Below are 26,353 nucleotides of genomic sequence, written 5' to 3' on the forward strand. Positions count from 1 at the left end.
CCACTTGTCTTTGCACTAGGATGATGTCGGCGTAAATGTGCAGTCATATTCGTTGTGTTCGCACTATTGCTGTCATCGTTAATCTTGTTGAAATGATGTTAACGCCACAACACGGCAAATCTCCGTTAATGAGCTACTGCGGATCGCCCCGTGGTTCACGCCTACTGTCTGAAGAAGCTGACTGCACTCCACAAGCATCTGGCAGCACAAATGAACCAGCTGCTAGTTGACGAGAGACACCCGGAATGGCTACCCGAAGGTCGGACGGTCCTGATCCCCAAGGACCCCAAGAAGGGACCGGTCCCATCCAACTACCGACCAATAACCTGCCTCAGTACTACATGGAAGCTCCTGTCAGGCATCATATCAGCTAAGATGAACAGGCACATGGGTCAATACATGAGCGGGGCACAGAAAGGGATGGGCAAGAATACCAGAGGCGCAAAACACCAGCTACAGGTAGACAGAACAGTCAGCCGAGACTGCAAGACCAGGCTGACCAACCTGTACACTGCCTGGATTGATTACAAGAAGGCCTATGACTCACTGCCTGACAGCTGGATACTAGAATGCCTAGAATTGTACAAGATCAACAGGACCCTAAGAGCCTTCATCAGGAACTCATTGGGGATGTGGCGTACAAGACTAGAGGCCAACTCCAAGCCCATAGCACAAGTCATCATCAAGTGGGGGTTCTACCAAGGAGATGCTCTGTCCCCACTGCTGTTCTGCATAGGCCTGAACCCCCTCAGTGAGATCATAATAATAATAATAATAATAATGGATTGGATTTATATAGCGCTTTTCAAGGCACCCAAAGCGCTTTACAATGCCACTATTCATTCACTCTCGCATTCACACACTGGTGGAGGCAGCTACAGTTGTAGCCACAGCTGCCCTGGGGCAGACTGACAGAGGCGAGGCTGCCATATCGCGCCATCGACCCCTCTGGCCAACACCAGTAGGCGGTAGGGTGAAGTGTCTTGCCCAAGGACACAACGACCAGGACAGAGCCGGGGATCGAACCGGCGACCTTCCGGTTACAGATGCGCTTCCCAACCCCCTGAGTAGGGATGGGTACCGGTATCCGGTGCCATTGTGGAACCGGTTCTGACATAAACGGTAGTAACCAGACCGAAAAGCAGCGCACATTTCGGTGCTTTTTTTTTTCCTGAGATGTCATACACTTTGAAATCTAGCCAATCACTTTACCTTTCCAAGGATAGTAGGCGGGCCCAGGTAGGTACGTTTTTTTTTTAGAGCAGAGCTAAAATGCCGAAGGCGAAGCGCTCGAGAGTGTGGCTGTACTTCACAGCAAAAGATAAACTCAGCAGCCTGCAACAAATGCCTAAAGGTAATAATGTGCAAATGAGGTAACACCTCAAATCTAATGAAACACCTGGCGACGCATAGCGTTTTTTTAAAGCCGAGAAATGCACCGCCTTTGATAACTTGCATCAAGACCTCACACCGAGCACATCCACTGCGGGTGTGGTGCCTGTTCTCGTAGTTAGCAACATCCAAGAACCCGAACAGGAGAGTCCGGGCCCGTAGCCCTGCCAGTGTAGCAGAAATGATAACTGATGATGATGATGGCAGCAGCACCCGTTCTTCTCTGGGTGAGTATCTTAATGTTGTTCGTGAGTAATTTAAGTTGAGTAGGCTCACCACGTTATTATTAAATTAATGCATGTAAGGTGAACTAGCAAACACCGTCGTAGTTACATGCGGCTGTCTTCTTGTTTGATGGCAGGTACTCCCTTCACCCTGGCCAAAAAGGCTAAAATGACCAAAGAAAAAGTGGACGAAATTCATAGGGCAGTGACAAAATTTAGTCACTATCATTCAGGTGAAAAATGTTGTATTACAAGACATAAAAAATAGTATCTTGTAGACTGTATAATACTGTAAAGGTTAATATGTTCATAGCTGCTTAGCTTTGTCTTTTCTAAATGTGTAATTAGAAAAGACTTATAAAATTGGTGTAAATATGGAATTAGGTGTTTATAGGTAAACTATATTTGAATAAAGGGTGAGCTATATGTTTTTATTTTTTTATCTGGAAGAAAAAAAATCGAATTAAAATTCAAATGTATTTTCTGTTTATTCAGGGAGATGTTTTGTATGTTTTATTTATTTTATGTGAAAAAAAAGAATTAAATTTCAAGTCAAAAACACTTTCTTTTTATAAATTTTGCTTGTTTTTTTTTGTTTTTTTTTTAATTCAAGGAGATGTCCTCTGCCCTTAATCCGAGGTATCAGCCCCCATCCAGGGATGATCTATCCAACACACTTATACCTGCTTGGCATTGCGTGGAGAAAAGCAACCTCATCCAGAATTTGGCACAGGTTAACAAGGTCGTTATCACCTGTGATGGATGGACCAGTATTGCTCAGGACTATTTCCTCACAGTGACTGTTCACTACATCTACAAAAGCAAAATGAAGCAGAATGTGCTCAGCACTGAAGCAGTTTATGAGTCACAAACAGGTCCAGTTGTCGCTAAAGAAATATCAAACGTTGTGGAGCAATTTCACTTGGGAGGGAAAATAATTGCTGCCACTGTAGACATGGATGTTGCTTTGAACAATTTGGACTTTTTAAAAGTGGGATGCTTTGCTCATACGCTCAACCTGGCCGCACAAAAGGTGTATGACATTCCTGCAGTTTCCAGCTGGTGTGCCAAAATCCGTTCAGTTGTGGTGTGGCTCAAACGTTCATCCTTGAGCAAAACTGTGCTCAGAGAAAAGCAGCGAATCCTGAGTAAGTAGCGCATGCAGTTACATATCAAGAAGTATTGTTATTCATATTACTTTTTTTATAGTAATTTAAAATATGTTTGTGTCTATCTGTGCTTTAGATTTGCCAGAGCACAATGTCATTCTTGACGTTAAGACGCGCTGGAATTCTCTCTTCCTGATGGTGGAGAGATTTATGGAGCAGTTTGATGCAATCCAGGCAGCTGCTCTGGATCAACGGCTGAGGAAGCCTATGGAGAAGGACAAGTGAGTGAATGACATAAGCATCACTTGCAAGAGCTAAATTTCATCATTTACCTTTAACATTGTGAATATTTTTCAACAGGCTAGAAAGGTTCACGCACACTGATTTAATCAAGGCAGAGGAGTTTATTAAGTACACGCAAGTCCTGTACACGTCAACCATGTGTGTGTCAAGTGACAAGTCACCCACATGCAGCCAAATCATCCCCATCCTGGCCAAGCTGGAGGCACATTTCAGACAATATGATGAAGACAGTGTTTTCACCTCTTCAATAAAAGAGAAAGTCTGGGGTAGTCTGTAGAAAAGATATCACGTATTTGCAGACAATATCAATGCGCATGAAAAATAGGGTTACCTTTTTCAGTATCAGCTCCTATGTTATATCTTTTTTTACTTAAAGGATGAAAACCTTCAGAAATTTCTGAAGGAGGCCACGATGATGGACCCACGTTTTAAAGGCAGGCTAGGTGGTGAGGCAGCTACTGACATCTGGGACAGGTTGGAGAAGGCAGCAGTTGCAAATGCCACAGCAGCAGTTGCGCAGGTATTTTCACTGTGTGTGTACAATCTTGTCCTTTTGCATCATGATGTAGTTTCTATGTTGAAGGAATGCTCTTTTACTATCTGTGTGTCCATAGCCTCCCACTGAGGACCCCAAAGCACACAGCGAGGTGGATGATGCTGACATGGACAAGCCAGAAAAATATGTAATTTCAGATTTTTTCTAGCACAACCACAACCACTACATTCTAAAAGTGATCTTTATTTATTTTGCAAACCTCACTCTTCTTTTTTTTGTTTTTCAGCTAAGAAAGGTCCAGAAGTCACCCTTAGAAAAGCTGTTTGGGGATGAGGACAGAGAGCTTCAACAGGCTGCTTGTCAAGCGGGTAGAGTCCCCTCAATCACAGAGCAGGTACAGAAGGAGCTTGAAATATACAAAAGACTGCCAGGAATTACCTCTGGACAAGACCCTGTGGCCTGGTGGTGGAGTAAGAGGGATACACTCCCCAATTTATCTGCCCTGTCAGAAAAATACTTGTGTGTCCCAGCCTCATCAACGCCTTCTGAAAGAGTTTTCTCTTGTGCTGGGCATGCCAAGAGCAATGCCGTATAGCTCCAGAAAAGGCTAGTATGATTATCTTTTTGCAAAAATACTGCTAAACATGACAGGTTTCATGACAAAGTTTGTGTTTTCAATTGTTTAAGCACTGGTTCCAACCAAAGAAGTGGTGTTTTATTGACAGAAAGGGCTAACTTTGTTATCATTTTGCCTAAAAAATAAATTACTGGGAAAAATAAAAACACAAGAGGTTTTTGGACAAAGTTTGTGTTCTTTATTCTTTAAGCACCGGTTCGAGCACCGTTTAAGCACCAGCACCGTTTCAAAAGTACCGTTTTGGCACCGGTATCGGATAAAACCTAAACGATACCCATCCCTACCCCTGAGCCACGGTCGCCCCAAAGCGCTTTACAATGCCACTATTCATTCACTTTCGCATTCACACACTGGTTGAGGCAAGCTACAGTTGTAGCCACAGTTGCCCTGTATCGAACAATACAAAATTTTTAATTTATTTGATCAACTTTCCTTCTGACGATGCTGTCTGTGTTGAGCGCTCAGTGGATCTGCGCTCGACAGTGCAGCCTAGGCGGAGTAGTCGAACGCAGTTTCACTGACCGCAGGGCAAGCTAGCGAGACAGAAGTTAAGCTCGTTGCAACATGGCAAATTGAACCTCCCCCACCCTCATTCAGATGTGGCGTTTGGAACTATTTTGGTTTTCATGTGAAGTATAACCCTGAAGGTAAGCGTGTCATGGACAAAAGTAAAACAGTATGTTGGATGTGCCACGCAATGCTCAATTAAATTGGTGGGAACTAGTGTGTTAGTAGGTTAGCTCGTTAACGTGTTGGCCGTCCAGCCCCAAGCACAGGGCGATCTGCGGTAGCTCGTTAACCAAGATTTGCCGTGTTGTGGCATTAACTCTATTTCAGATTAATGCTGACAGCACTAGTGGGAACACAACAAATATGACTGCACATTTACTCCGACATCATCCTAGTGCAAAGACAAGTGGAAGCAGACAAAAACAACAAACAGGCATGCTACAAACTTTACCCGAGTCATTTAGACAGCCGTTAGCACATGATTCTCCTTATGGGGACCTGATATGTTTAACCACTTAAGCCCCACGCCCTGGTACAGGGGCAAAAAGGAGGAGATCACCTCATATAAACCATTTCTACAACCACCAAACACACCGAAAACAAGCCGTGATTAAACGAGCAGTTACATAAATGCGCAGAAGTCCGCTAAACAAACAAAACCGAACCAGAAATTCTTCAGACTTCGTGTAACTGGCTAAAGATGGGCTGGTTAGCTTCCAGAGCTATCACTGACTCCACACACCAAGTTTCACCACGATCAGACCAAAATTCACTGAATGAGCCACAAAATAAGACCACAAAAAACACACAGCGGCGCAAATGCACTAAGACAGAAATTGGCTTACCGTCCTGATTTCCTCCTTATTTTCGCTGGTAGCCGGTAGCCACGTGATTAACAGTAGTTGCCATGCCTACCTAGCCCGCATCAGAGCAGTTTTCCGTCAACAACCTCCATTTTAGACCCACCTACAGACACGTGACTGAACAGACGCAACATGCAGTAAATTTGGGCCCACGTGGTTTTTGGCATTACGATGTCTGATTGGTTGACGTGACACGAATGCGGCATCGTCACTGTGAATCTATTGGCTCAAACATTAAAAAGAGGTGTCAATCACGCAAATTGACCAAAAGAAACCAAAGTTACAGCCCCTCGCAGTTTAAAGGGCCAGAGGCCAATCAAACGCTCTATAGGCACTGCAGAAAAGGGCCGTTGCCATGTAAATGTGTGGTTAAGTCTTCAAAAATATATATTTAAAAAAAGCATGTTTAGGCCTGTTAATAAAATTTATTAATTTCTGGTCTTTAATACCTAAAAAAATCAACTGGCATGGTGTCCAATTGTGTGCCAAAATTGGACATTTTTGTACAACGTCTGGATATTCCTGTATTGACAGCACTGTAATTTTTCACTCTTTCACTTTAGAAACATAAATCTTTGCACAGATGATGTTTATATGTTGGTTACTGGATTTCTGGAACCAAATGGGATCTGAGGCATATTTTTCAAAGGGTTATATGCTAAAAAATTTAAAAAAAAATTAGGCGAGGATAAAAGCTACTTACTTTTTCTGTGTTCCAGTCTCAGTAACTTTGACACAGTAATATCTGATTCAATATTTACACCTCTGATGAAAGTTCCCAAGTGTTAGCTTTATTTTGATACCAAGATTGTAAGGACAGAGTTTGTAATTGCAGAGAAATAATCAATTAAATTTGGGCATTACATTTTCGAGCAGGAAGCTCAGAAACCTCCTTGGGGCTTAAAGGTGTGTTCACACCGAACGCGATGGACGGGAACAAAAATAACATGGATGTGCTATGCTAACAGTGAATGCTCTCGGTGTTTACTGATAGCAAACTGTGGTACGGAGACGACTGTTTATAATATTTCTAGTGATACTCAGAAGGTCTCATCAAGTCCCGATTTAATTCGATTTATGCTGTTATCAGTGTTTGCATTGATAGCATGGCTGTGGTGTCATATCAATGTATCCGCTCGGTGTTTGCTGATATCAAACTGTAGCATTAGGACCACTGAGTTAACCTTTGTAGTGATACTCACTCCTTTTTATTTAGACCTGGTTTAATTCTGGGATAGTTGAATATTTGTATATAATCACCGCAGACTGTTTTAGATTATATCTAATATATATCATGTAATTATCCTTATAATTACAAAATGTTTTATGTAAGATTTATGTTTTGTAATTTGGAATTTTGGAATTTCAATAATGTATTTTGTAACTGCAGTACACATAATACTCATTTTAAACAATTTTATCCAGGTTCCTTGCCAGCAAACAACTCCTCCAGAGAGGCTGTCCTGGTGAGGGACAAATTCATGGCTCACTTCTCGGCGGAGGGAGCTGTGTCTTGGCAACCAAAGGAGTAGCCTGTTTGAAGTCCAAGTGACTTCCCCACAACGGCTCTTTTAAGAGCCACCCACAAACCTCTAAAGAGTGTTCCTGTCTTTTTAAATTTTTTAAATTTTTAAACTTTTTAAAAAACAGCGGGACTACTGTATACTGTTTATTAATAAACAAAATATATTCCTGTATGACAACACGCATAAATTAACTGCCTACATTAACTCAATGTAAACATACCTTCTGACTGACACTCCCGCCTCTTCGGGCTGTCCCTGGTCCTCGGGGGAGAAGTTCTCCACGGTCCGCACCATATTACCACTTATCTCCCGCGGTGTGAGGAAGGGGTCCAGAAACCCCATGACCGTGAAAAATTTCCACCTTCTCCCCGATCCTGCTGCAGACCCACTCCTCTTCTCCTTCTCTGTCTTCTTCTCCTTTTTATAAGTGTCCCTGAGGCTATTCCACTTTCTCCTGCAGATGTCCTCTGAATAAACGCATTATCTTGTTAGCGGAAAGGTATTTGTACATCAGTGGAAAAATAGCGGGACAGTAGGCGGGCTTGCTAGCTTTTGCGCGGCTTCATCGGGTCAGTCTGAAAAAGTTAAGTTTAAGTCTTTAAGTTTTTCGGTGTCCAGTTGTTTTTTTTTACTGCTGTTTGAATTCTCTGTATGTTTGTAGACTGTTTAATGGACTGCTTGTCTTCCTGTTTGTACCGCCGCCTATTTTTGACTAAAGATTTGGATTTCTGACTTGTTTTCTGTATATTAATTATACTAAAATCGAGACATCACTGTCTCTATTTCAGTATAATTAATATTAATATAATATAACTGTACAGAAGTATACTAAACAACTGACAATTTAACAGACATCATTGGCCTGAGCCGTCATGCACAGTGAGTCTGATCCTTTGCTGTGAGAATATGACAAGCATGTTTCTGGTCAGTTTGGAAGAATTAATATCACAATGTTGATCTTTTTTTTAATATTTCTTCTCTTACAACATAAACTGTGATCAAAGCTGCTTATGTTCACAGCATGTAATAGTAGTGACAGTCCAGGGCATTGTGGTCTGTTGAGCTAGGCTAGCTGTTTACATAGCTAATAATATACGATGTAACCATGGAGACAGTCAGTCACGTGAGCTAGCGGTGCATCTTTACTACAGTGAATAAGGTGATTGTGTGCACAGCGTCCACACGCTGCAGAGGGTAAAGACATCACTTCAATATTGTTTTATATTTCTATATATTTGTCTTGTGTTGACCATTACCTCAGGTTCACCATTACAGTTTCAGCATACAAATGTACACTGTCTAAATGTGAACACATTCAAAAAAAATTCATGTTTCAGAAATAAGCACAGCTGTTCATGTTTGTCATTATAGTTTTATTTGTAAGAAAATTATGAACTTCAAATTGTGTATCAAGTCAAAGAACATTTGACAAGTCTGAGTCATTCCTTTGCCCTATGAGAGCTGGAATATCCTGACAATTACAGTTGAAACAGCAGAGACAGGTAGAAAAGGGGTCAGATTTTGCTTAGTCAGACACATCCTGTGTTGGCCTTAACCCAAATTTTCCTCGGGGTCAACCTTCAGGATCAATAAAGTTTTATATAATTGAAATGAATCATATTAAAAAACAAACAATAGCACGGACCGTGTGATATTGCATCCATTTCCAAATTGTAGTCAAGCAGCCCAGTCTCATACATAGGTAACAGAAATGTCTCTAATGTAGACGTGTACAGTGCAGTGTAAGCATTAAAAGATCATAAAGGAAACACTAACATTTATGTGAAAGTAATTGTAATAAAAAATGAGCAGGTGCTTTATAGATTTAAAAGAAAGAATCTGAAAACAACACTTTTTTGGTCTAAGTGGTCAAAGTAGAAAACAGAACTGATGTTCAAGCACAAACCGTAGATGCACTGATATTACACATCTCGATTGTTGTGGTGAACAGACATGTTGCTTTTAAAACCACATGCAGTGTGTGACGATGACTGTCCACTGAAACCATGAACGCCTTTGTGAAGCCTTCTTTTTCTTCTTCTTCTTCTTGCCATCAAAATGGGAGCAGAAAGAGCACAAGCTGCTTTGATCTACTGAAAGGAAAAAGAACATATGAGCTGAAACCATTAAGAAAGAAACAATCGTTTAATGCAGTCTCTCAGGTAGCTTAGCCTGTTACAACTGTTGATACAAGCTCAGTACAGTACAGTTAACGCAGTGTCAGGGAACTCCAGTGTGGGAACTAGTGGCTTTAGGTTTGTAGTCATTTAACTTTCATTCATTCATTCATTCATTTAATTCAGGAGTAAGAAATGTCAGGTAGGTGCAGGCTGGTTACATGCATTTGGTCCAATGCTGTCTTTAACTAAATGACTTGGTTCTCTTTATGGCTGGGCTGTATGTGGGGTTATTTGGGCAGGAGTACCTTCCCCTGTTAGGCTTAGAAAGTTTCTCCATAAGCAGAGTTTCTAACTCTTATAGCTTTTAGCACATCTGTATCTGTGCAGGCTGACAGGTTTTTGGTGGCTCTTTTTACCCCACACTGGTTGTGAGTGTGTAAATAGCCCCACTAGTTCTTTTGGGTTGTAGTTAACTTGGGAGGAAGGGGTGGGTCTGCCATGACTAGTAACAATTATCTGGGATACACAAGTTTCATAATGCATGCATATATCTCTATCAATTAAACCTGGCCTGAGTGCTGCCATTTTTTACATTCAGTTATTTCTCTTAGAAATGTTGGAACTAAATAATGAATGTGTTACAGTTAAACTGACACTGGTCAGTGTAAATGGCTCATTGGGACACAGAAACCTTTAAATTAACCTGATATCGAGTGTCAAACAATATCAAAGCTGTTAAAAGATGTTTACAGTCAGAATTTATAAAAACTATGATTGTAAATAAATTCAAACAAGTGAGCTTTTCGCTTTGTGCTGAATATCAACACTGTGATTTCTTAGACTGTAAGCTTTACTTCAGCACAGTTGTAGAAGCCATCACTCCAAATGTCATTTGATAACAAGAAAAAAATACCTTTTCAGTACACAGCCTGAAGTTCTTCTCCAAACATCTGCCATCGGCTTTGTCTGCTGGTTTGAAGACAATAAACCAAAAAAAGATTTAGTCACTTTGTCTGCATCATGCAGCTCGAATGTGTCGTGTAACGATGTTGAATAGCCGTCGTTATCCCTCTGCTGTGTCAGTAGGATTGTACTGTACAGCATCTCTTTAATATGCGAGGAATGCTAATGTAACACGATAACAGACGTCTGGTCTTATATCATTAAAATATAACAGGCAGGAGATAGTTAGATATTTTTATACTTATATTACATTTTATATCTGACAGATATTACTAAATAGATAGAATTTACTAAATGGTTGATGTACATGAAAAATATTTCCATAATCACAAACGACCATGAGAGCCAGTAGAATTAATTCAACTGGACACTCAAAAGACGTCCTTAAATGCTCTTTAAGTGGCAGAACAAATGAACAAACAGTTAATCGCTTACTTGAGATTAAATCTGCTCAGCTAGTTTGAAAACAGCTTCTAACTGGTTCCTCCTTTAACAGGATGACTGCTCAGGGGTAAGGCCATCATGTAGGCCAGCAACCTTTATGGTACTGCTTTGATTCACCAGGAACTATTAGGGAAACCTTCCTGCGCCTCCTGTGAAAGACACAGGCATAAACACAAACATTTATTAACATGTCTTCCAGTTTGATTTTCTCATCCTAGGACAACAACATACAGGGATGCAGGTTTATTGTTAACTTTTGTAAGGTTTCTTTACTGAACATATCCAGCTGCAGCTCCACTGTGATCCTGAACTGGATAAGCACTTAAGAAAATGTGTCAACAAATGGACATACATCAGCTTATTATATTTAACCAAACAGACTGGACCAATAATGCTTCACTGAGTTAAAGACTTTAACAGTCTCTTCTATGTAAGAATGTGTCGTGCTGATAGACCTGCAAACTTGACAACAAAGGTTTTTCAGACTGTATGTAGCTGTCCTCTATGTCAGCTCACACATTTACATTTATGTCACACTTATTTCTGCTTTCCCATTTTTATCATTATTACTTACATTTTGATTGGATACCTTGAGTTTGTAAGTTTGAGATCAGATTACATAATTGGAATACAATTCAAGGGCATTGAATTGAATTCATGTATCCAATTCAAGGTCGCGGGAGGATGAAGCCTGTCCCAGCTGAGACAGGACAAAGACAGGACAAGCTGCCAGTTTATCGCAGGGCTAACACTATGTGTAACAGAAAATCCCCTTAAATGTTTGATATTTCTTATAATAATCATAATTATGACGATTATTGAAAGGTTTCTTTATAAATACATTTTGATTTTTTTATAACCCCTAAAATATAAACCTGAGCTGTTTCAGATTCTGACCTCTGACCTCAGTGACCAGGCTGTGTCCTCACTGCAGCTCCCTCTTGGAAGGACGTCTGCTTCTTGTCTTCCCCCAGTGAGGACCGCCTGCCCTTAATATCACGTACTGTACCTGCGGAACAAAAAGGACAAACACTTTCCTTCATTTAAGAAGTACATTCATACAGAGGTAATCTATCGAAACACACTAGTTCACCCTTTGGGAGGAATCAGTTCCTGTGAAACATTTCTGGAAATCAACATCGTGGAGAATGAAATGAGTTTTTCAGGTGACTCAGCAGACCCACACTGACAAATGAAACTTCTGTGGAAGAAGAATCTGGATTTTTTTGATTTCCAATCCAGTTAAACTATTAAGGATGAAGCAACAGTGCTCATCTTTGCTCTTCTGAAATCTGTGTTAAACAACAACAAACATAAATTAGTAACAAAAATACAGCTGAGTAGAGGCTTTACAAACCACCAGCAGCCATAATGCTAAATTTTAATCTTTAAAAGTTTCTGAGCCCTGCTTTTAACAGAGAAAAGTCCCACAGTCAATGCAGCCTGACTCAATCCTAAATGTTCAGCACACACATAGAGACACAGAGGTACTCTTTAAAGTTTAGTGTTAACCTGAGTCTCTGATCATTTGCAGTATTACAGAGTCTTGCAGTCTTTGCATGATGTCCACGTCACTGTACGTTTCTAGCTGACTCTCAGGTGTGACAGGTGTGCCAGCAGGAAAGAGTAATAATAACCTGCATCCTGAGGTTTGTCATGTAGGATTAAAGGAGCCAGGCTTTGTTCACACAGCTAGGATTGTATTTTACACTGACACTGGGTCAGTATAAGTATCATACAGTTTAAACGAAGCACTGAAACTTGAAGCTGTTATATTAGCACTCGGTATATTACTAACATAACCACATTAACATTATTGACACTCGATGACTTTTAATAGTCATTCTATAAATGCTGTCCGTTTAAACGGTCTTACTTCACTGTGGTGACAGTGAAGAAAGGGAGGTAGCATTTTTGGGACCAGTAGCCTCAGAGAGAACTGAGGATCCGTGGTTGACTAAAATAAAAGTTAAAAATGTAGACTGCTGGCTCAAAATTGACACAGGAGCGGACGTAACCGTCTTGCCTGAAAAAGAGTACAACGCTCTAGCACAAAAACCACAGCTGCAACCCACAGATCTGAAACTGTATGGGGCGGGAATGTCTCCATTAGCAGTTAGAGGGAAATTTACTGCTAACCTGAGCACTCCGAGCAAAACTACAGTACAGCCTGTGTATGTAGTAGCAGACATGACGCAAGGGTTACTTAGCTGCTCAGCAAGTGTAGCACTTGGGTTAGTGGCCAGAGTAGAAGCAGTGTCACTCACTTCGGTAGAGGCTTTACTGCCTCTACCGCAGTTTCCAAAACTATTCAGTGGGTTAGGCCGAATGGAGGGGGAATACAAAATTGAGCTTAAAGCAGACGCTAAACCATTTGCCCTGTCAACCCCAAGAAGGGGCCGGCTTCCCCTGTTGCCCAAAGTCAAAAGAGAGCTTGCTCATATGGAAGAGTTAGGGGTCATCTCCAGAGTAGAGCAGCCTACTGACTGGTGTGCAGGAATGGTTCCAGTACCCAAACCAAACAAAGGTATGCTCAAATAGAGAAGGAAGCATTAGCCATAACCTGGGCATGTGAGCGATTCTCTGATTTTCTTATAGGCATTGAGTTCCATGTTGAGACAGATCACAAGCCTTTATTACCACTTTTGGGCTCCAAAAATTTAGACGAACTGCCACCACGAGTACAAAGACTGAGAATGAGATTAATGCGGTACTCTTTCACCATCTCACATGTCCCAGGCAAACACATTGCAACTGCAGACATGCTGTCCAGAGCACCAGAAAGAACTGTTTGTGACGAGACATTAAGAGACGAAATGGACCTGTATGCAGATCAGGTGATTTCAGGTCTTCCTGCAACAAAGGAGAGACTACAACAAATAAGAGAGCAGCAAGACAAAGACGAAACACTAAAACAAATCAAACTCTACTGCAAGAACGGCTGGCCGGACAAACTCAAAATACCAGGTCCATGTTTCCCATACCACCAGCATGCAGTGGACCTGACTGCTGAAAACGAACTTCTCCTAAAAGGTATGCGTATAAGATGTTTTGACACGACTGCACACAGGTCACCAGGGCTGATCTTTTTGAGTGGAGTAACAGCCAGCATTTGGTTGCAGTGGACTATTTCTCACGATACATAGAAATGGCTAAGCTGTCCTCTACCACATCACCTGCAGTGATTGACCACTTAAAGTCCATATTCGCACGCCACGGCATACCAACAGAGTTAAGGTCGGATAATGGCCCACAATTCTCCTCAGAACACTTCCAAAAGTTTGCTTCAGAGTGGGGCTTTGCCCACACCACTTCCAGCCCGAGATTCCCTCAGAGCAATGGTGAGGCTGAAAGAGCAGTGAGACCAGTAAAGAGCCTTCTACAGAAAGAAGGAGACCCATATCTCGCTCTCATGGCATATCGCGCCACACCACTTGCCAATGGACATAGCCCTGCAGAGCTTCTGATGGGGAGGAAACTTCGTACCACAGTTCCCATACTTCCATCCTGCCTCAACCCAGGCTGGACAAACATCACTAAACTGAGCGAGAGAGAAGGTAAGGAGAGAGAAAAACAGAGGAAATGGTTCAACAACAGACATGAAAACAAATGGGACTATAGCAGGCAGAGCAGATACACCACGGTCTTACCTTGTTGAGACCCCGAGGGGGCTTCTATGTCGAAACAGGAGCCATGTCATCACACTAAAAGGGACCAAGTCTGAACCAACTGAACAACAAATCAGCAGCAGCCCTGTTTCAAACCAGGTTCAGCAGTGTCTTATACCACCAAGTAACCAGACTACTGAAAGAAGATATCCTACAAGAGACAGAAACCCACCGAGGTACCTTAAGGACTTTGATTTAGGTAGAAGGTACTCTCAAGCACCTGAGTGACCAGCCCGGGGCAGAATAATCCCCTCACTCAGTTGAAGGACTGGGTTGTCTACCCCACCTTCATAGTCAGAATAAGTTCACACAATTAAATAAAATAATAGTTATAAATAAAGGCAATAAATGTTTGTTACAGATTTGAGTTAATGTAACAGCCTTGGAGTATCCAGCTACAAGTTAAGTTGCAGTGATTGCAGTATTGACATAAAAGTGATTAATACAGAAAACATTATAGTTTATAATGTACTCAGAAGGGGGGATGTTATGGTAAGGACTAATTCAATGGTTCATGCAGCACCCTCTGGTGGTTGTGCCATGGGTATTTGTACACGTCACTACAATGTGATTTCGGAAATGTATAAATATACGAACCACAGGCTCTTCCGCGGAAATCTCTTGTCGTCAATAAACAACGATTAGGGAGCAGCATATTATTCAGTAGGACCCTGCACGGACCCTCCTCTGCTTACACAAGCCTGACCATGCGTCACACATTTGACGAGTTGGGAGTGAGAACGTGTTGGGTCAGGATGAGAATGAACAATCAGTAATCACTTGCAGGGTTTTTCGTTTTATTGAATAATGAGCAAAATGAAAGACACACATGGACTGCTATCTCTCAGCTGCCGCCCCACGTGGGAGTGAAGAAAGAGTGAGCTGTAGGTGAGTGCAGTCCTTATATAATGGGTGACAGGTGAGCGCAATTAAGGGCAAGCACCACACCCAATGAAAGGTGAGGAAAAAAACAAGGTGCATCTGGTGAAGTGAGTGTGCTGAAAGGTGAGTCTTTACAACAGCTGCCCCTATATTTCTAGTGAGAGATATCTCCAAGTGGCTAGAGTTAATCTTTGTCAGGAATCGGGGGCAGGGGAATCAGACATGCTGCAGGTCTGATATAAGTTTTCTTCTGCAATAGGACTTTACAGTTCTGATCTGGGCTCTTTAGGTCATCTAGACCTCTGGAGGCATGGCAGCCACAGGCGGTGGGACTGGTGATAGCGGCACTGCAGGTGGCGACATAGATACTGCTGATGATAGAGTAGGTGGCTGAACGAACTTAAAGCCATCAGCGGACACGAGGATGTGCTGGAAATGTTTTCCTGAACTTGAAGTGGAAGATGTGAACAAACACTGGGCATGTGCAGAACTGCTCTAGGTCTAGGGTTGGAAGTTTGTGATCGGACCTTGGAATGAGCAGCAATGATGGGTTGTGCTGCCTGTACAGGATCAGATGCATTTGCCCCATGTAATATTGTCGTGAGTGGAGAGGTGTACTTACGGGCTGGTTGAAGGATTAAAACGGGACTGGCCTTTCTTGGTTGACACTTGCACTCCATTTGCAACTAGGATGAGAACAAAGGTAAGTCCTACGTCATATCTCCTTGTTCCCTGTAAATGTGCCGTTTGAAGTGACTAGAATGCTCTGCAAGCCATTTCTCAAGTAGGGGACCGACATGGGAGCTACAATTTAGTTTTGTCCGTCCTTGATCACCCATAGTGCTAAGCAAACCAACTAGAGTTGCACACAAAGAGCAAAGTTATCAAGACTCTGACCATCACCTGCTCTGATAGGAGGAAGTTCCAGTATATTCCATGGCTCTTTCAATGCTAGATTTTTATGCTTTGATGGCCTGCGTGTACGGGTTAGGAATATAGGGAAAGGCAAGAGCTAATCGTTTAACTTGGTCTACCTTCAAATGATCGAGAGGGCGTGATATTTAAAATGTTCTGTCTCTTGAGGGTCAAGAAGGTTAGTAAGGGCCATTCGTAACAGCCTATACTGCATTTCATCTTCTCTGGTAAGGTCTGGGAAAGAAGGACCCTCAAGCTTATACACATGTATTCTGGTAGTAACAGTGGGGTTAGTATTTTGCCCAAGGATACTTGGCATGCAGACCGGGGAAGCCAAGGATCAAACCACCAACCTTGCAGTCAGGAGCTGATCTGCTCTACCTGAGCCACAGCCACCCCGCAATGGCAGTCATTAAATGCCCTGCCCAGAAGAACACAGACACCTTGATTGCTAAAGTGAACAACTTACCAGATGAAGCAGCTAAGCAGGCAGCTACAGGAAACAAAATGGCACCATTGTTGTTGCAGGAGTCACAGGAAGCACCTTTGGCAACATTGCAATAACTCATTGAGGCTCAAAGCAAGGTAGCTCCTCAAGAAAAAAGGTTGGTGGAAAGGAGAGGCGCAGTAAGAAGCACCACCTCGGCCAGAGATCGGTGGACAGTTAAGGACATTATTGAGAAGTTTGATAATCATTGGAATTGTAGTTAATGAAACTGTGGAGCGTTATTGGTTCTTCACGAGAAACCAAGGCGCCAGTGACACGATCGACAACTATGTGACGGAGTTAAAGCTGCTGACAAAAACGTGCAATTTTGGAGTAATAAGGGACTCACTGATTCGCGACAGGATTGTATGTGGACTTAACATCCGAGTTTGAGGGAGAGACTGCTGCGTGAGAAAAACATGACACTGGATGCATGCAGAGCCGCGGAGCTGCAAACCATTTCGGGAGCTGCAGTGGAGGAGGTGCATGCTGTACGTGGAGCTGCGCGCCAGAAACGGATCGGCGACACAGTGGACTGTAAGTTTTGTGGCAGAACACATGAAAAAAAGAAAGAAAAATGTCCAGCATACAGGAAGAAATGTAAAAAGTGTGGCAGAGAAAACCACTTTGCAGTTAAATGCACGGCGCATTCAGAGCAGAAGAGAAGGACGAATGTACACAACGTGACAGCATGTGAGAGTGATGAGTATGAGAACGTTCTCTGTGTTACAGAGGCTGACACGCATGATTCAACTACAAAGAACACTGACAAAGTGAGAGGCACTCAACTCTTTGCAGGCATGCTGATGGGCAAAGAGATTGTAAATTTTCAGATTGACTGTGGTGCCAGATGTAATGTAATGCCAATCCATATGTTGATCCTGAACACACAGTTGGAGGACACACAGACAGTGTTGATGATGTACAACAAAAGTAAGATAAAGCCGTTGGGAAAATGCAAAGTTAAGCTACGTAACCCGAGAAATCAGAAACTGTGTCGGTTGGAGTTTCAAGTGGTTGACAAAGACTGTAAAGTACCACTGCTGGGCAAGAGAGCCAGCGAAGCGATGAAACTCATAAAAGTGCACTATGAAAACATCTTGAATCTGGACAGCATCGTTACTTCAGAGCACCCAACAGTGGAACATGGATAAGATTAAAGCAGAGTATGCCGATGTCTTCACAGGATATGGCTGTTTGGAGGGAGAGTTAAGGCTCGAGGTGGATGAAACTGTGAAACCAGTGCAGTTACCAATACGGCGTGTCCCTATTGCAATGATAAAGCCCTTAAAAAAGGAGCTTCAAGCTCTTCAGCGCAGAGGGATCATTACACCAGTAGAATGCAGCACAGACTGGATCAGTGGGATGGTTGTGGTCCAAAAGCAGAGTGGGGACTTAAGGGTGTGCATAGATCCAAAACCCTTAAAGAAAGCCCTACAACGGAGCCACTTCCCATTGCCCACCATTGAGGACATTTTACCAGATCTGTCAAAGGCTGTTCTCTGTCTGCGACGTGAAGAGTGGATACTGGCACGTGAAACAGGAGTCGTCGAGCTCCCTGACAACATTTTCAATTCCATGGCTGAGGATGCCAATGGGGATAAGTCCAGCTCCGGAAGTGTTCCAGAGGAAGCTCACACAAGCTTTGGATGGACTGGCAGGGATCTACATCATCGCAGATGATGTGCTGATCACGGGTCAGGGGGACACAGATGCTGGAGCATTACGTGACCATGACGAGAAGCTGAGACAGTTTTTGACTTGTTGAGGCAGAAAAACATTAAGTTAAACGCAGACAAGTTTAAACTTAAACAGGAGACTACGTACATTGGACATCAAGTGACATGCAACGGTCTGAAAATAGACCCAGAGAAGGTTAGGGCTATAGAACAAATGCTCAGACCTACAGATGTGAAGGCAGTACAGAGATTGTTAGGTATGGTGAACTACTTAGCAAAGTTTTGCCCACATCTGTCTGACCACTGCGACATACTGAGACAACTGACACACAAAGACAGTGAGTGGAACTGGACGACTCGACATGAAGACGCATTCCAGAGACTGAAAGAGACTATAGCAGAGGCTCCAGTCCTGAAATACTACTGCCCAGAGAAAGAGCTGACAGTACAATGTGACGCTTCTGACAAAGGGTTAGGTGCGGCACTCATGCAGAAGGGTAAGCCTGTGGCACTTACACGTACAGAGCAAGGTTATGCCCAGATCGAAAAGGAGCTTTTGGCTGTGGTTTTCAGTATGGAGAAGTTTCATCAGTACACATATGGTCGTAAAGTGGTGGTACACAGTAATCACAAACCCTTAGAGACCATTGTAACAAAACCGCTGTTGAGCGCACCCAAATGGTTGCAAAGGATGCTTATGTGCATTCAGAAATATGACATAGATGTGGTGTATGTGCCAGGCAGTGTTATTAGCAGATACGTTGAGTAGGGCATATCTTCCAGCTCACCACAGGGCTCCATAGAGGAGGAAATAGAGAGCATTAACATGGTCACTCATACACCCATCTCACCTGACAGACTAAACAGCATAAGGACTGCTAAACAAGAGGACAAAGCACTATAGATCCTCACACACAGTCTTCTTCAGGTCTGTTTATGTACCTTTTATGAAACTGAATTTCCATAGTACAAGTAGCTTTTAATTTTTCTTTGCTCTCCAGTATAAATGCAAGAATTTGCAAGCTTTATTGAAACTGTGACAAATATAACACTCGATGCCAAAAACAGGGTTGATCAATGTTTCTATGAACAGTGCTTTGTATATCAACAGCTCTGAAACCCCCTTTATTTTTTAAGTAATGCAGAACAGGAGCTCTCTCACTCTCTGTGTCTCTAAAAATCGCAACAAGACTGGCCTTGTAGAGGAATTTCTTTCATTTATGTATTGATCACATTGTTTATTGGTAATGCTTTTAGGTCACTGTTTTAGCATGTCTGCCTCATACTCCATTCAAACAGTTAGACAGATGGTGGGGGTAAGGAAGTTGGGGGGAAGCAGACAACTCCACAGGAAGAGTCTTTTTGTCTTTTCTCCTCTGTAAGAGATGGCAAAGGAGTGTGAAACTTTGGGAAAGACCAAAGGTGTGAAAACAGCTGTGTACTGCCTTTTGTTCCTGTAGGAGGTATTTAACCGAGAGCCATGCTAGGCTCAGTGAGAGACTCTGCTCACCGTCTGCCCCACCGTCTTGACTTTCTCACTTTGAGCACATTTCTGACCCGATACTTTATCAAACTTTTTACTCAACTGTTTTTGACACTAACAGCTGTACCTCTACTTAAGTAAAAAAAAAATTGGCTGCACTCTTGCCACGTCAGTTGCCACTTTTTCTGACACTTTCTTGACATAAAAGTAGCCCAAGAAAGACAAATATGTCCAGTTCTTTTTTACTCCAAACCTACCGATCGGAAAACATTATGTGATGCTGGAAGTTTTCATCCTATCCACCCCCAAAACAAGTTTACCTGTAAGCCAACACATTAGACAAATTTGTGAAATTCCTGAACAATATGCTTTGTGCAGTAGCAGTAGTACTAGAACTAGTACTAGTAGTCCTAGTATTGTGCAGCAACCAGGCTTCAAGAGCGATCACTCTTCTGGCTTGCAAATTGTGAAAACATGTCACAGTCTTAGCTGCAAATCAGAAATGTTGGTAAATTTAAAAAAGGAGTTTAAACTTCAGGTGGCATAGACAGACTTTATTAATGCCACACTCGGGAAATTCACATGTTACAGTAACACAACGGTCAGTAAGAAAAAGTGAATCAGAGATAGATCACAAAATACAAAAATAAATAGTGCACAAATTTAAAACAAGCAAAACAACTATGTAAGAGTAACTACTATTGATTTACAAATACTTATCATATACAGCCAATACACTCAGAGAATTTTAGCATATCAGTATAACGCTCTCTGTAATTCCTGGACAGTTCGTGAAATAATTTAAAATTAAATCTGCACGTCAGTTAACTTCTTTTTAAATAACAGGTTTATGCCTTAGATCTACCGATACAGCTAAACCACTCCGCTTGTATAATGCTGTAATCTCTCCCAGCTTACGCTTTTCTCACAACAGGGTGATGAAACCACAACAGGGTGATGAAACGAGTCAAGAAAACAATGACTCTAAAACCAGAACAGAAAGATAAAGTTGGAAGATCAAAGATTAAGATTTTTCTTCTTGGCCTTGTTGTGTGTACCTCACAAGTCAAATTATACATTGTGATGGAATAGTCACAGTACAACTTGAAAATCTTAGCTCAGACAGCTGCAAAACCTGTTTGGCCAGCACGGGGATATTGAATTCTATAAGATAAAGCCATAAATATGTGTATGTGAGTCTTCTATCAAAGGTAATAGCTATCTTTATGGAATTGTACAAAAACGCTTTCTTTCGCCAAGACAGTGCGTTTCTCACTGTTACATGCATTTGAATGGAGTTCTCGCACAAAACAAAGTATCGGTTTTCATCTTGTGAAAAACTTGAAAATCTTAGCTCAGACAGCTGCAAAACCTTTTTGCCCAACACAGAAACATTGAATTCTATAAGATACAGCCATACTTTTGTGTGTCTGAGTCTAAAAGTTACAGGCTATCTTTATGAAGTTGTACAAAAAAGCTTTATTTCGGCCAAATAAAGCGTTACATCCTTACTTTTACATGTGCAAATATCAACACTTCACCGAGTTCTTTTCATTCTTCAGAGTCATCTGATGGAAGACAAAACACTGCTCAGTAGTAGTTTTTTTTCTCTTTCACATTACTTCTATAAACTAGATGACATGGCATGACACTTTACCGCAGATCTCAAAATGGTGTGGTGCACCTAACAGTTTTATTACAGAATCTCCCTCAGTCTGGTCTACACAACAGTGTCTCAGTAACTTTCCACTAGAGTTGGCCCCCTCTTTTCTTCCTTTGCCAGACAAGTGTGAGCGAAATTCTACAGCTTTCTACTCCCCAAGGACACATGGTCTAATGCCTTTATTTTTCAGGGCTGTGTCCACTTAATACTACACTATATAACTTTATAACACTTATGAATAAAAAGCATAGCATTATTGAGGCACTGCAAATTATTTAATTTGATCAACACTATTAAAAGTCTGATGACTTTTAATAGAGTCTGTCTGTCTGCATTGGTATCAGGTCCCCAACAGCCCTGTTAACCAACATTGCCAATAATCCTCAGACTTCTGTCTGAGGATTATTGGTGCCTTCTGGCACACAACAATCACCACAAATTACCAAAATAGCTGTAAAAACGAATAAGAAAACCCTAATGGACCTAATACACCAAGGACAGACATCATCCACACACAGATTATCAATTCTTTGACGGGTGGACCATATGTAGGATGACCCCTGTGATTGATTGAAGTATAAAAATTGCAGGCTATTCACCAAATTACTATAGCTAATTCTCTTAGACCTCTCATTGTTTGAGCACTCTGAGCGCTTTGAGTGCTCAGAAGAGTAGAATAGCGCTATATACGAACCAGTCCATTTACCATTTAACCAGTCCATTATTTTCCAGCTTCCCCCGATCCCCATTCTGGTTGTTTCCTGCTTCCACCTTTGTGCTCAGACTAGAACCTCTGTCTGAGGGGCTTTTGACCTTCTTTACAATTTAGTTTACAACTAATCTTCCAGGATGGGCGATTCTCTGCACTCTTCTCCTCTTCTTGCTTCAACCTCAGGAGTCGACTACCCTTTGGTTCGTTGCATAGATCAGGGGATTTATTCTTCCCCAGCTGGCTGGGATCTTTGCTTTTTGGGGGTCTCAGCCAAATCTCCCTTTCTTAGCCAGACCCTCCTTGGTCTGGTGCTTCTGGATTTCTGCCAACCCCTCCATGGTTATTGCTGTGGTTATGGGATCCATCGTCTCATGACTAGCAGGACCACAAACAACATCACCCCTTGACCCCAATTGCTGTCTTGGCAGTCTCGGTGACCTCGTCTGGTGTCTGCTCCTTCCTCTGTAAAAGACAGAAAAGGAAAACACCTCTCTGCCTAGCCTTAATAATCTAATGTTAATCCATTGTTGTTCTAGTGATTCAAAGTTGGTTTAGAATATCATGTTCGGGACTCCCTGACCTAGAGAATTATTCTAATTATCTAATTAGAGTGCAATTACCCCTCTTCACTCTAAGTCAACAATATATCCGTCCGGACAGTCACACACAGTCTTTTGAAGCTCGTCAAAGGAGCTTGGAAAGAAAAGCGTCTGGACTTCTTTAAGTTACTTGAAGACGTTTCACCTCTCATCCGAGAAGCTTCTTCAGTTCTAAGGTCAAATGGTGGGGAGTCCCAGATGGACAGAGGGACAAAAGGACCCCCTGATGATCCTCTAATCGCCTGAGCCAAGGTGTGGAACTGGGTGTGGGTCCCAATCAGCCAGAGTTTCGGGTGAGTTTATTGTGAAACCTGGCCCCACCTTATCATGCAAATTCCTGAGGTCAGATGGCCCAGGATGTGAGTGGGCGTTAAGGCGTCTGGGAAGGAATCTCAAAACTGGATTATAGATGGCAGAGAGTTGGTGTCGTAAACCACCGCCTCTGTTCAAAGATGGTCGCTCACAATGGACATAGATGCTTCTTTCACTCCTCTTTCAAACCATCTGTCCTCTCTGTCCAAAATGTGAACATTGGCATCCTCGAAAGAGTGTCCTTTATCCTTAAGATGCAGATGGACAGCTGAGTCTTGTCCTGTGGAGGTGGCTCTTCTGTGTTGTGCCATGCGCTTGTGAAGTGGCTGTTTGGTCTCTCCAATGTAGAGGTCTGGGCATTCCTCGCTGCACTGTACGGCATACACCACATTGTTAAGTCTGTGTTTTGGCGTTTTGTCTTTCGGGTGAACCAGTTTTTGTCTGAGCGTGTTGCTAGGTCTGAAATGCACCGGGATGTTATGCTTGGAGAAAACCCTCCTGAGTTTCTCTGATACACCGGCTACATAGGGGATGACAATGTTGTTGCGTCTGTCCTTCTTATCCTCCCTCGCTGGTGTCTGATCTTCTTTTCTGTGCCTCTTTGCTGACTTTAAGAATGCCCATTTAGGATAGCCGCACGTTTTGAGTGCTTCCTTTACATGTGTGTGTTCCTTCTTTTTCCCTTCAGGCTTAGAGGGAACATGTTCTACCCGGTGGTGTAGGGTCCTAATTACTCCAAGTTTGTGTTCCAGAGGGTGATGGGAGTCAAAGAGGAGGTACTGGTCCGTGTGTGTGGGCTTCCGGTAAACTTCGATGTTGAGGTTGCCGTTCTCTTCAATGTGCACAGCACAATCCAAGGAAAGGCAAACAGTCGTCCTTTGTGTCTTCCCTGGTGAACTTGATGTTTTTGTCCACAGCGTTAATGTGTGCAGTGAAGGATTCCACTTCTTGTGTCTTGATTTTGACCCAGGTGTCGTCTACATATCTGTACCAGTGGCTGGGTACTCTTCCTTTGAAGAGCCAAGAGCCTTCCTTTCCACTTCCTCCATGTAAAGGTTGGCTACAATAGGTGACACGGGGGAGCCCATGGCACAGCCATGTTTTTGTCTGTAATAGCCTTCGTTGTATTTGAAATATGTAGTGGTGAGGCAGAGGTCTAACAGTGTGCAAATCTGATCGGGTGTGAAGTTGGTCCTGTCCTCCAAAGAGCTGTCTTCTTGTAGTCGTTTTCTGACAGTCTCCACGGCCTCCGTGGTGGGTATGCAAGTGAAGAGAGAGACTACATCAAAGGACACCATGGTTTCATCTGGATCCAGGGTAGTTTTTGGACCTTGTCAGTGAAGTCAGTGGAGTTCTTGATGTGGTGTGGGGTGTTCCCCACGAGAGGAGCAAGGATGGCAACAAGGTGTTTTGCAATGTTATAAGTGGCTGAGTTTATGCTACTGACTATGGGTCTGAGTGGGACAGCTTCCTTGTGGATTTTAGGAAGTCCGTAAATGCAGGGTATGGCATCCCCTGGGTAAAGGCGGTGATAAGTAAGGCGGTCAATGATTTTGTCCTTTTCCAAGTCTTGAAGGCAAGCTATAACTTTCTTTTTGTAGCTGCTTGTGGGGTCTCGCTTTAAGGCTTCGTAGGTATTGTTGTCACTGAGGAGAGTAGTGATCTTTGTATGGTAATCTGTAGTGTTTAGGACCACGGTGCATCTTCCCTTATCAGCTGGTAAAACAGTGATGTTGTGGTGTTTGCTCAGGGAAGCGACGGCCTGATTTGCTCTGCTTCTGTCTGTGATAATTTATTAATCCGTATGGCAGATTCTGTGGCTGTGATGAGGTCCACTATGGGCAACTGTTGAGGAGAAATGGCAAAATTGAGTCCTTTGGGTAATACTCTCTTTTCAAGTTCAGTGAGATTCCTTTTGAAGCTCATGACCTTCAAAAGACTGAGTGCCAACTCTTATGAGCACATTTGCAATGTGTGTATGAAGATAGTTATAACCACTTATTTTAGTAAAGGAAATCAAACATTTTCAATCCTAACATTTTTTCTCCTTTTATACAGTCTAACATGTGAACAAAAAGCATGTGTTTCATTTAGCCTGCTGTCCCACAGGTTCCCCTCCAGCCTTTCATCTTTTCCCTCTTAACTCTAGGTCGGCCCCATTCAGTCGGTCAGATGCTGGAAATCTAGAACTCCACTCTGTTTCTAAATTTTGGAGAATTTTATACAGGTGTCAAATTTTAGGAAATTAACCATAAGTGAAATTTATGTTGTTATCACCCTCTTTGGGGCTTACCTTTCCCACTTTTTGGTGATATTCTTCCCTCGAACATTTGCAATACCCTCCTTTGGCGTGAAAACTGGTGGTGTAGCCAAGTGGGTACTCTAAAAAACAAATGCTCAGGAGAGAACAGTTATCAGTCATGTACTTCATGCAAAATGTACATACATTTTAATTCTCTGAGTGTAATGGCAGATTTTAATTTGAACTTATCATAGTTAAACACAGTGCTTTGTCATTATTTTGCTTTTGTTCCTTTTGCAGTATCACATCCTAGCATATGCCTCTACTACTAAGTTTTTTTTATTACATAGCTCCACTTTTGAATGTGACAAATCTACCATTTTCTTATGTCACAGTGGAATCTCTTGTCTGTTTTTTCTCGGTACTTCATGTCTTGGTATCAGTTCCTTTCACAGCCATTTTATGGCTGGGTTTGCATCTTTTCTCTGCAGGCTGTTGCTTCTTCCTATTTGGTGAATCTGTTCACCATCACAAGAAGAGTTCCATCTTCTTTGTTGTCTGTTCGTCAGCTCCTCATGTCTTTATAATCCATTTTCACCTCCTCAGAAGGGGCCTTCGGTGTTGAAAACTTCCCTTTTTGAACACTGGTCCAGCTGCTTTGGGTTGTATTCATTACAGGTGTTGCATTCGCTCACACAGTTTTCCACCATCTTTTCCATGTGTGGGAATCACTTTCAGGCCTTCCATGTTCTTCTGAGTCTGTTTCTGCTCTCATGTGAAGGATCATATGGTTGACCAAATTTTGTTGGGGCAACTTGATCTCTTCCCAATGTCTACTATTCTGTGTTGTTTGTTTCTCCATCTGCCCACTGATCTTGTAGACTTCTCCCTCTTTGAATGGCGTTCTTGCCCAAAACAGAGTATAGTTTCCTTTTGTGAATAACTTGAAAATCTTAGCTCAAACAGCTGCAAAACCTTTTTTGCACAATGTATAGCATTTTGGAGAAGACTGATTTTGTAAGAAAACCTAATACCCCCTTATATTTGATTATTATTGTATCTTTTTTTGATATTGTTATGCGTTGCCAGACCGAGGTTATATCTGCCAGTAGTATCATGCCAGT

The 26,353-nt window shown here is 42.3% G+C and overlaps 1 protein-coding gene across 1 annotated transcript; it reads left to right on the plus strand.

Moving 5' to 3' along the window:
• Positions 1 to 2,232: 2,232 nt before the first annotated feature.
• On the plus strand, positions 2,233 to 4,119 carry LOC148100183 (E3 SUMO-protein ligase ZBED1-like). The gene is made up of 6 exons (XM_087848819.1): positions 2,233 to 2,764; positions 2,862 to 3,006; positions 3,086 to 3,287; positions 3,405 to 3,548; positions 3,643 to 3,711; positions 3,811 to 4,119. The coding sequence occupies exons 1-6, from the start codon at positions 2,233 to 2,235 to the stop codon at positions 4,117 to 4,119; spliced, it is 1,401 nt and encodes a 466-aa protein (XP_087704945.1).
• The last annotated feature ends 22,234 nt before the right edge of the window (positions 4,120 to 26,353 follow it).

The sequence above is a fragment of the Neolamprologus brichardi genome, chromosome 12 (assembly GCF_056152115.1).
Source record: "Neolamprologus brichardi isolate AB-2024 chromosome 12, ASM5615211v1, whole genome shotgun sequence".
Lineage (NCBI taxonomy): Eukaryota > Metazoa > Chordata > Actinopteri > Cichliformes > Cichlidae > Neolamprologus > Neolamprologus brichardi.